This window comes from Peromyscus maniculatus, chromosome 1, assembly GCF_049852395.1.
Source record: "Peromyscus maniculatus bairdii isolate BWxNUB_F1_BW_parent chromosome 1, HU_Pman_BW_mat_3.1, whole genome shotgun sequence".
Lineage (NCBI taxonomy): Eukaryota > Metazoa > Chordata > Mammalia > Rodentia > Cricetidae > Peromyscus > Peromyscus maniculatus.
This window is the reverse complement of record NC_134852.1, coordinates 60,008,054-60,019,067: the sequence shown is the minus strand read 5'-3', so window position 1 is coordinate 60,019,067 and position 11,014 is coordinate 60,008,054. Positions and strand designations below refer to the sequence as shown.

Below are 11,014 nucleotides of genomic sequence, written 5' to 3'. Positions count from 1 at the left end.
CCAGTTCCATCACGATAAAGGTGTGACTTAACTTCTGTGCTGGGGAACCAAGTCTATTGTCCCAGTTACACCTCACATTCTGGTGGACACTGCTGACTGAATACCATCCCGTACTGTATGTGGATGCACATTCTTGGAAGACAGTACACATTGTCAATGTTAAGTCTTCTAGAGCAGACCGAGATCTTGGAATGTGTGTTACAAGGAGACAGCGCTGGATGCATGCCTGTAATGCTAGCACTAGGGAGGCTGAGGCGGGAGGACCATGGCTCAAAGTCAGCCTGGACTAGAGTAAAACCCTTCTCAAAATGAGAAGTTTACTTCCTGCCAGTGGGGTTCCCTTGTGGCTGGCTGGGCTTGGAAGAGCCTGAACGTGTTTCCATCACATTAGTCTTGAGCCCCCAGAAGTGAAGCAGCCTTTGGGGGTACTCATAAGAATATGCTGAGCCTTGTAGGTTCTGAAAGCAACCAGATTCCGTGGCCAATTACTCTACCATTTCTGCACATCAAACATTAAGGAACAAGTGAGTCCACATTCAGATCTCTGTAACAGTAGAGTGATGTCAGAAGGATCTAGGTTCATGTTTGGAAGAGAAAATTAGCCCATGCCCAAGCCCTGCACCATGGTGAAATGTCAGCTTCACAGAAGCTTCTGGCACCTCCAGTCTGGCATTGTGGTCCCTGACAACACCTGGGCATCACTGTGATTCAGCAGAGAAAAATGGGCCTTGCTGGAGAGAAAAGTTACACAGTGGAAGTTGGATGGGCCCAGGTAAAGAAAGGGCATACATTCATTAATTTCTTCAGCAAGTGCTTATTAAGTTGGTGATGAATTAGTGAGCAGTGTACTAGCCAAGATTTCTGGCGATGTCCTAGAATGTCAGGGTGCTTCAGAAGTTAACATTTGGTGGGCTCCATCCTCTTCTGTGAGTCATTGTGGAGTACGGCCCTTGGGAAAGGAGGAAAAGAGAAGGGGAGGGAGAGGAGATGGAGAAGATAAGTAAATGGATGGTGGCAGTAAGAAAGACACAGGCTGTGCCTGGAATGACACAGCCTGTTTCTAGAGATGGTGGAAGACCAGTCACACAGGGAGGACTGCAGAGAAACGGTGTCTTCTGGTCATGATAGGACCTCTGCACTCCAAATCAGCAGCTGTGGCTGCCTGTACAAGATCGAGCCAGTCAACATTCCAACAAGGAGGGGGCGGGATTCACGAGCTCCCAACTGAGGAGCCACGGGAGAGGGAGAGGGAGTTTCCTTTAAGGATGTGGCCACTCCAGTGAATGTCCCCACACCCAGAGTATATGGACTCCAGAAACTGGAACCCATGTTACTATTTTTTTTTTCAAAGGATGCAAAGGGGAGGGACATGGGAGTGGGTAGATCTGAGAGGAGTTAAGGGGCGGAGTGGGAGGAATATGATCAAAATACATTGTATGAAATTCTCAATAAAAATATTTTAAAGAATATAAATGGCGGCGATGTGAGCAAAGTCCTGGTGGTGGAGCAGACCAGGAGGAACCGCCCACTGGAGAGCTTCAGAGATGAGCAGTGCACAGGCTTGAGGGTGTGCATGTTGGGGAGCTGAGCTGAGCTGATGGCGAGCTATGCAGGCCTAGCTGGCCATGTCCTCAAACATGCCCGAGCACAGTCCAGCCTTAGACTGCAGCTTGGAGGCATTACCTACCCAGAAGTACTGCTGCCCACCTGTCTGAGGGAATCCCATGGTTAGATACTAGGAATATTAAAAAGGAGGCAGCCTGAGGGGTGGCAATCACCCCATCGCCAGGGCAGACAGCCTCCTTTGCCGGCGCGTATCAAACAGTCCACCTGGTTCCATGGTGTGGGATCAAGTTAATGTCTAAACTTTTCACACACATGTAACCCTTACTATAGCCCTCAGGCTACAGCAGTCGCGATCATGTTTTACCAGCCGGGAAACTGAGGCTGAGAGGAGGCAGGGATACCTGCTCATGATCTTAGACTCCTAGCTAAGGTTGAAATGGGGTTCAAACTCTGTGTAGAGCTTATGTTCTCACTTTCCCACTTTAACGCCCCTAGTAGGGGGTGGGGCTTGGCTCCATTTGACTTCAACAGTGCACATCTACTTATCAGGAAAGTTGTTCTCTGAGCCTTCTCTGTCTAGGGACCTAGAGTTCTGAGCCTAACCTGCACTAGCCGCCGCCGCCGCCAGAGGGCGCTGCGGCAGGTCGCGCTCAACCTTGCCGTTGCGCATGCGTCCACGCTGCAGCGGCCGGGAGAGGTGCCCGGCTTCTCGCCCCACCCGGTCGAGAAGCCCACGTGACCCGGAAGCGCTCTCCCGCCGGCGCACGACCGGCGTCTAGGTTGCTCCGTGACTACCGCGCGCCCGCGCTCGCTCCCGGCTCCGGTGCCGCGCTGTGCGGCCGCGCGCTTTGGTCGGCGGCCATGTGTTCGCTGGAGGCGGGGAACGGTGGGTCCCTGGCGTGGGCGGCGGGGGAAGGGCGGCCAGGCGGGCGGGCGGGCGGGCTCGGGACCCGGTGCTGACAGTGTGCCCCGCAGGCCAAGGCGCCGAGCTGGGGCCGGAGCCCCCGGAGCTGTCGGACAGCGGAGACGACGCCGGCTGGGAGGACGAGGACGCCGAGCCCGCGCACGGCCGGCAGCACACGCCCTGCCTGTTCTGTGACAGGTTCGTGCCCGCGTGGGAAGCGCGCTGTGGAGCTAGCGAGCACGTGGCGGGCCGGAGGCCGTGGTCCACGCGTGGCCGCTGAGTGACAGGGGCCGCTCACGTGGCCCGGGGGGCGGAGCGGAAGCCGCTCTGGGTTTGTCTCTGCAGCCTAGTCAACTATCTTCTTCCACAACACACACCCACCCCACCCCACCCCACCCCACCCCCGCTTCCCGACCCAGATCCTAAACCGGGTCTGGCATACATACCATCACTCTGGAGGCTGAGGCAGGAGAATGGCCACGAATCCCAGGCCATCCTGAGCTACCTAGTTAGACCTCCCTCTCAAACCAAAAAACCAGAACTCCACACTTTAGTCTTAACTCATGAAGACACAGTATGGGTAGTTTTAATCTGTTTTACTTGGTAACAGATTCTGGGTTTACTTGGGTAACAGATTTTCGGAGTGTGTAGTCCGGAAGAGCGCTTCTGTTTCTACCATCCTATGAGGATTGAGGGAGAAATTGCTGCCTTTTGTACTTAGGGGAAATGAAGCTACAGAACCACCAACTTGTTCAAGGTCACGAAGCTGCGTTTTGTATTCGCAGAACACACCTTCTTTTCACTTAAAATCCTGCATCTTAGTTTCAAGAAAGTGACTTTGGGTGTGTGGGCAGGAAAAGGGGGTGTTTGACATTGATCAGTGCTGCTGGGCTCCCAGTATGGGGGAGGCATGGTGCAGACTGGTGACATTGGTGTTCCTAGGTGGCACCTCATTGGAGAGGAGGAATAACTGCACACATATTAATTGAGCATCCGTGGTGGTGCAGTGCCCTGTGATAGGTTGTGAGGACGATTCAAATGATCTATCTTGGCAAACACGGGTTGAGAGTTACCTGTGTGCTAGGCGTACAGAAGGGTGCAGAGTCTGTCTGCATATTCTTGTCGTTCCTGCCCTTCCGTGTTGGAGGTTACATACAAAGAGGTGTGATTCTTCACCTTCAGTGCAGGTGCTGTGGGACATCCAAGGTCGCTTGAATTCTCTGCCAGCTGGACAGCTGTGTGCTGTGTGTCTAAAAGCATGTGCTGTGCGGGTTCACAGGGAGGAGGAAGAGAATCAAGTAGGGGACTTTTGTGACTTGAGAGACACAAAATGCATCAGAGAACGCTGCGTCACCCAGAAGCCTTTGGGAGGTTTTAGGGTGGTCAGCATTTTGACTTCTTCCCTGAAGATTGTCCCATGAGGATGTTGCTTGTCTCTTCAGGTTGTTTGCATCTGCTGAGGAAACATTTTCACACTGTAAGTTGGAGCATCAATTTAATATTGATAGTATGGTCCATAAACATGGTGAGTATCTCTTAGAATAAAGACAGTTTTACTTGGGAAGTTTAGGCTCAAATTTTACCATTTTCCAGACCCTTCATTTTCTTTGTGTGTGTGCTTGCCCAAAGTGGATGTCAGGTGACTTCCTGAGTTGTGCTCCACTTCCTGGGATTGAGGCAGGGTCTCTCACTTGAACCCTGAGCTTGCTGACATGACTGGTCTGGCTAGCCAGCTTGTTCGAATGATCCCTGGTCTCTGCCTCCCAAGCACTGACATAAGAGGTGTTTTGTGTGGTGCGGGAAATTCGAACTCACGTCCTCCTGCTTGTCATGTAAGTGGGCTTACCCAGTTAGCTACACAAGTCTAACAGCCCGAGTTTGCTCCCTAGAACTCACACAAAGGTGGAGGAAGACAGCCAGCACACCTGTCGCCCCCTCCCTGACACTCATACCATACCCCCACATCATACATTATAATAATAAACAAAAAAGGCAAGGAAAGCACTTTAACACTCGTTCAATATGGCTGTTCCTCAGATAAGATATTTACAAGTATCAAAATTATAATTTCTAATTCTTAATACAAAATTCCAAATACAAGTGATACTTTAGGGGTCAGAAATACCTCATTGGAAGAGCATTTGGTATCAGTTAAAACAAATATATTGTATTAAAATCAGTGAATTATTTCTTCTTCTGTTTAGGACTTGAATTTTATGGATACATTAAACTAATAAATTTTATTAGACTTAAGGTAAGTTGGAAATGTAATAATTTTAGGAATTTATGAAGTTCCCAGAGGCTGCCATGCCCCTGGGCTGATTATTAATGGACGATGAGCGGTTGTTTCAGATTTGGCATTTTTCTTTTTTTCTTTTCTTTTCTTTTTTTTTTTTTTGGTTTTTCGAGACAGGGTTTCTCTGTGTAGCTTTGCGCCTTTCCTGGAGCTCACTTGGTAGCCCAGGCTGGCCTCGAACTCACAGAGATCCGCCTGCCTCTGCCTCCCGAGTGCTGGGAGTAAAGGCGTGCGCCACCACCGCCCGGTGGCATTTTTCATATTGTGAGAGTTGTGGACATGAGGGAAGAGGGTGTGGTGAAGTAAGTTTCCCACTTACTGCTGTCATGTTTAACTGTGTTGAGTCAGTACTGTGCAAAAAGCGGTTGTCAGGTAAAAGGAAGACTCAGTTTTTCTGTAAAATCAAATAATTTCTAGTCTGATTCCAGGTACTTTGGATGTACTTTTTTTGTTTTATTTTTTTTCACAGTTTATTCTCTTTTTTAAAATTTCTATTTTATTTTATATGTATGAATGTTTTGCCTGCATTACTGGTTCCTGCAGAAGCCAGAAGAGGAGGACGTTGGATTCTCCAGAACTTGGGTTACAGATGGCTGTGAGCCACCCTGTGGGTGCTGGGATTTGAACCCAGCTCCTTTGCAAGAACAGCCACTGCTTTTAACCTCTGAGCCATCTCTCCATCCTACATTGTTTAGTCTTTTTTCAAATGTTTTGTTCTTTGACCTATTTAAATGAATGTTTGAGCTGGGGTCACTTTGCCTGCATTAGACAATGTAAGAAACGCTCCAGCCATTTAAAGTGGCTGCTAAACACAGATGTTCCAGTCTTGTGCAGAATCGGGTTCTTCTTTTTTTTTTTTTTTTCTTCAGTTCCCCACTCTTTTTTAGGGAGCTTTGTCATTACATGCAATGAATACAGTGTGCTTTCACTTCATACCCAGAATCCTACGGTTGAGTATATGAATTCCATATACAACCCTGTGCCTTGGGAGAAAGATGAGTACCTGAAGCCAGTATTGGAAGATGACCTTTTGCTTCAGTTTGGTAAGGTGAACCTTCTTTATCTACTTTAGCCAGCCTCAGGCCATTTGTTACACCAAATGAAAGCAAAGTGCTTTGTGAAAATGGACCTTAATTGTCACCCCCATCCCTGCCACCACCACCCCCCAAGTGTTTTTTTTTTTTTCTCCTTTCCATTGTTTTACCTGGTCGATTAAACTGGATAATTCTGAAACTAACCAGTTTGTAAGTTTTAAGTTAGCTGCTGTTTGGGGAGGCATGTACTGTGCCAGCCTGCTCTCTCTCTTCCTGGCCTGCACTTTGTGGTTTTGTTCAGTATATCCACACTGAGTGTGTATGCCTCTCACTCTTTAGTTGTAGATATAGGATTGACTAGTGCAGTACCACAGTGCTCATGTTCAAGTAATCCTTTCAGGAGACTATATTCATACACTTTTTACTGTAGTGCCTTGTAATTGTTAATTTTTTTCTGTGTCTTATTTATTGACTAAACTTTATGGTGGATATGCAGTATAATAAGGAAAACATGGTTCATAGAAGGTTCAGTTCCAGGAATCCACCGTAGATCCACCCTCATGGATAATGGCTTCGTTTCATAGGACCTCAGCAGGCTGTCAGTTTTCACAGGTCTGGGGATGTAGCTGAGCCGATGAGGGCTTGCCTGTCATATCCTGGGTTTGACCGCAAAGCACTCCCAGCCTCAACAAGACTGCATTCTTCCTCCCGATCATTGTGTTACTGATTTACTCTCTCATTCCACATAGACACACACACAGAAGTTTTTATTGCAGCATTGTAGCTTGTTTCAGAATATGGAAAGAAACTAAATGCCCCCTCAGAAGAGAGTGGCTGAGTAAACTGTGGGCAGCCACACTTGGAGCAGTATATCCTTAAAGAGAAGAGGCATCCCTGTGAACTCTGTAGAGTTCTGTACCCCACAGGGCTCAGTGCTTTATGCCGTAGGGCCACGCCTTCCAGGGCTGCCCCTGTTTACTGCTTCTCTTTCCCTCCAGTTTATAAGATTAGCATCACTGAATGGTGCTGCATATTAATGTTAAATGATGGCTTTTTTTATTGTAGCTGAAGTAGAACCAAGATTGCCAAACAGCTTGAATTTGGAAATAGAAAACAAAGTAAGGATTTGTATTAGTTTTGTAGTTGATGATCAAGAGATGCAATTGGAGGAGGAAGGGCTTACTCTGGCTGACCATTTAAGAGGACCATTCTGCACTGCAGGGAAGGCATTGCAGAAGCAGCTGGTCACATTGGGTCTACATCAGAAAGTCTAGGATAGGACGTGGGGTTTGGGTTAGGGTTGGAGAGATGGCACAGGAGTTAAGAACATACACTGCCCCTTTGGTTCCCAGCATCCACGTGGCAGGTTACAACCTAGTATAACTTCAGTTCCAAGGGATATGACACCCTCTTCTGGAGGCTTCTGTGAGCACCTGCATGTGTATATACATACAGACCAGCAGATAAACATACACAAAATACAAATAAAAGTTAAAAGCTTATTGTCCTCTCCCAGTAACCCACTTCCTGTAGTGAGTTCTACCTCCTAAAGGTTCTACAACTTTCTGAACATGACCACCTAGGGACTGAGTGTTCCAAACACATGAGATGACTGTTCTCTGAATTGAGGTCAGTGATGTGGCATTGTGTGTGTGTGTGTGGGGGGGGGCGGGGGGGTTTCAGCTTGGGCTCTAGACTCCGGGAGCAGCAGTGTGTCCTGGTTAGCTTAGCTGTTGGGTCCCAACACTGAAGAAGTGTCTTCATAAGTATCACAGCAGAACCCCAAGTGGGGTTGGAGTACTGTCCTCAGTCCTGCATGGAGGACAGTGTCAGCAGTGTTTGTTGCTATAGGTAGACCTGAAAGTTAATGAAGTCTCCTGCTGGTTCTGGGGTTTCTTAAGACTCACTGGCTCTATCTCTACAGGGTTATTTCTACACTAGATGTTAATGATGGAATTAAGATTAAATCAAGATTTTGTTTGTTTGTTTTGCTTTGGTTTTTCAAGACAAGGTTTCTTTGTGTAGACCTGGCTATTCTGGACCTCACTCTGTAGAATAGGCTGGCCTCGAACTCACTGAGATCCACCTACCTCTGCCTCCAGAGTGCTGGGATTGAAGGCAGCACCACCACGTCCCGACAAGATTTTTTTTTTTTTGCCTAAGATTTTGGCTGCATCATAATATTATAATAAAATGTTAGTGTCTTGCCTGGGATGGGAAGGATTTGGATGTATAGTAGTCCTTATCTGTACTCCATCCTTAAAGAATGACCTGTCTTCCTCATTTGATGAAGGTGTGATTGAGTGTAACCTTCGGGGATGCACAGTTGTGATCCTGTGAATATAGACGTTATGAAATGGCTATTGCAGTCAAGCACATTAGCATCCAGCATTTACCCACCATTTTTATGTATGATGGGAACACTTAAGCTGTGCTGTGTTGGCACATTTCACATGTACACCAAGGCATCAGCTGTCGTCACATGGGTGAGATGTCCTGAATGTATTCATCTGAAGGGAAATCTTAACAGTCCTAGCACATGGTGGCCCAACTCTCTCTATCTGCCTTGGTAGGCTGTGTTTTAAATGCACTTCTGAGTGAGATTTTGTGTTTGCCCTTTGGTATTGGCAGGTTTTCCTTCACACACTGCTCTCCTCTTGTTTCACCCAGCAGGATTACCTGTGTCTGCATGTGCTATCTGCCATACTGAGGCTAAGGACACAGGCTGAGAGGTGGCTTTGTTAGGGTCAAGAACCTGGCTTGGTAAGGCAGGTGTTGAGTTTTCTCTTCTCCAATAAGTAACTGTATGACTTTTGAGTTGGTCACTAAGCTTTTTCGAGATTTATTTTCTCTGTGTCTGAAGTAGGAATAACTGTTTGCATTTCAGATCGTTTGAGAGTGAGGTGTGATGTAATATGTGCACACTTGAAAGCTTAGTGGTGAACACTGGAGTCTCCCACCTGTGTTTGGTTCAGTGTATCCATGCATACACATGTTCAGTTTAGCTAGCTAATGAAAGGCAGACTATCACACTCCATGAGGTCAAATCAGAGAGCATGGATGACAAGTATGTGAAAACTGCTTTTCATCATTTTTCTCACTTGACCGTGGTAGGCACTTAGGCCTGTTGGTCCCCACTATGCTGCTGTGAGGTGGCCTGATAATGATGTCCGTTTACCTTTTAGATGTAGAAGATCTTTATGAGCCAGTGTCGACTCCCTTCTCATACCCCAATGGACTCAGTGAAAGTACATCCATTGTGGAGAAATTGAAGCACATGGAGGCGCGGGCGCTGTCTGCTGAGGCTGCATTGGCTCGGGCGCGCGAGGATCTGCAGAAGATGAAGTAACTCCCTGTCCAACCAAATGCTGCTTTAGGTGTAGGGTAGTTACCGGCAAGAACACTTGGGATGCTAGACACTCAGTGCATATACTTACTTTAGGAGCATTAAAGACACGCAGCGTTTCATGGCGTGTGAATACAGATCACTGTAGCATTGCATTTTTATGTACTTGTACATACCTCATAATTACTTTGCATGTGTGGCTGTTCTAATTTCCTCTTGAATATTTGTTTTTAATATTTCCTGCCTTTCAAGTTTTTTGGTTTTTTTTTTGTTTGTTTGTTTGCTTCTAGTTGGTTTCGCCTCTTTGATTGTCGTATCCTAGTTTTTCAGAAACGGAAGAATTATTATTATTATTATTATTATTATTATTATTATTATTATTATATTTAGGTACTGGGAAAACACAGTGTTGAAATTTTGTTTTTAAAAAACCAAAATGTGACAGTAGTATAGAATTTAACCCAAGAACCAGATAGATGGGGAACGTTTTTCCTTGCTGAGTTGGCATTCTCCAGGAGTCCTGCATCTCTTGGGGGAACTTGTTAGTCTAGAGGTGGGCACAGGCCTTCACATGTGGATCCATAGCGTGTCCACCTCCCAGCTCCTCCCTTCTGGATCTGTAAGCTGGTCGCTAGTACCTGAGTTCCTATTTGATGACTGGCCAGAATGTCTGGGGCAGGGAGAGCAGAGTCCCTTCAAGTCCTGGTCCTTGTTTCTGACTGTCATGCTCGGGAACGTAGTCAGCTGTCACCAGCTCAACTTTCTGCCTTTTTGTGCTCCTTACTCTTGTGTAGCTTGTAGCTCACTAAGATGTCACCACCTGAGTGAGATCTGGAGTGGGTGGGGTCAACTTTCTTGGGTCTGCTCTGCTCTGCTCATTTAACCCGTTTCAGGAACATTCAAAGTTGAAATAGGCTCCATAGAACAGTAGGAAAAATACATTTGAATAAAGCAGTGTATTGACAGGTCACCCAGATATTACTTCAGATCCAGCAGGGGGTGCTGTTGGGGCTTCAGCTAGAAAAGGATTTAAGATGCTGGGCACACTGTCCCACTCCCCCTCCCCTTCCTCACCCTCCAGCCTTGCCTTTTCTCATGGTCCAATAAACCTGTCTCAAGGGTATATTTCAAATTGATTACAGACAATTTGCTCAGGACTTTGTGATGAACGTAGATGTCAGAACCTGCTCCTCCACGACTGCCATTGCAGACCTGCAGGAAGATGAGGATGGTGTCTACTTCAGCTCCTACGGGCATTATGGGATACATGAAGAAATGCTAAAGGTTGGACAGAGTTCATGTGCATCAGATCCTCCAAGGGAGAACCCTATAGAACAGGCCTTAATACCCAAGAGTGAGTGAGTGAGTGTGTGTGTGTGTGTGTGTGTGTGTACACCTCTGGTGCTTAGATAACTGCTCCTCAGATGAAAAGATTACAGAGGTGTCAAGTCCCTGTGAATCCTATTAACTTAAATATTCATCTTTTCTTTATGAAGTTACTTTTTGCTTGAAATTGAACATTGAAAAAAAAAACCTGCTTAGTGGTTCTGGTCTTCCCAGGAATATCTACTGTGTGAAGTAGGAATTAAATGACATGTTTGTTTTTTAACATGGAAAAGAAACACTTTTAGTTTTTAAAATAGCAATGCTGACTTGGTTTGGGCAAGTAATTATCTTAAATTTCTAATAGTTCTCACAGTATTCATGGTATGACTGACTTATAACCCACAAAATCATTGATAATATAGAAATGTTTCCTAATGTGGTCAGACCTGGTATTTGAATCTGTTCAGTTTTAATAGTCATAGTGGTAATGTCCATATAAGATAGAAGTAGTTTCTAACTATATATACTGACAGTACATTTTA

The 11,014-nt window shown here is 46.3% G+C and overlaps 1 protein-coding gene across 2 annotated transcripts in view; it reads left to right on the top strand.

Annotated features, from left to right (window-relative positions):
- Positions 1-2,262: 2,262 nt before the first annotated feature.
- Positions 2,263-11,014, top strand: part of Prmt3 (protein arginine methyltransferase 3) — an 81,432-nt gene continuing 72,680 nt past the window's right edge. Inside the window, exons 1-7 of one of the 2 annotated variants that reach the window (XM_042277033.2) lie at positions 2,263-2,452; positions 2,542-2,668; positions 3,913-3,995; positions 4,675-4,724; positions 5,707-5,809; positions 8,986-9,145; positions 10,289-10,430. In XM_042277033.2, coding sequence (XP_042132967.1) covers positions 2,428-2,452; positions 2,542-2,668; positions 3,913-3,995; positions 4,675-4,724; positions 5,707-5,809; positions 8,986-9,145; positions 10,289-10,430 — 690 coding nt within the window. In that variant the 5' untranslated portion in view covers positions 2,263-2,427. The remainder of the gene's footprint in view (positions 2,453-2,541; positions 2,669-3,912; positions 3,996-4,674; positions 4,725-5,706; positions 5,810-8,985; positions 9,146-10,288; positions 10,431-11,014) is intronic. The other variant, XM_042277035.2, reaches the window with a different exon arrangement.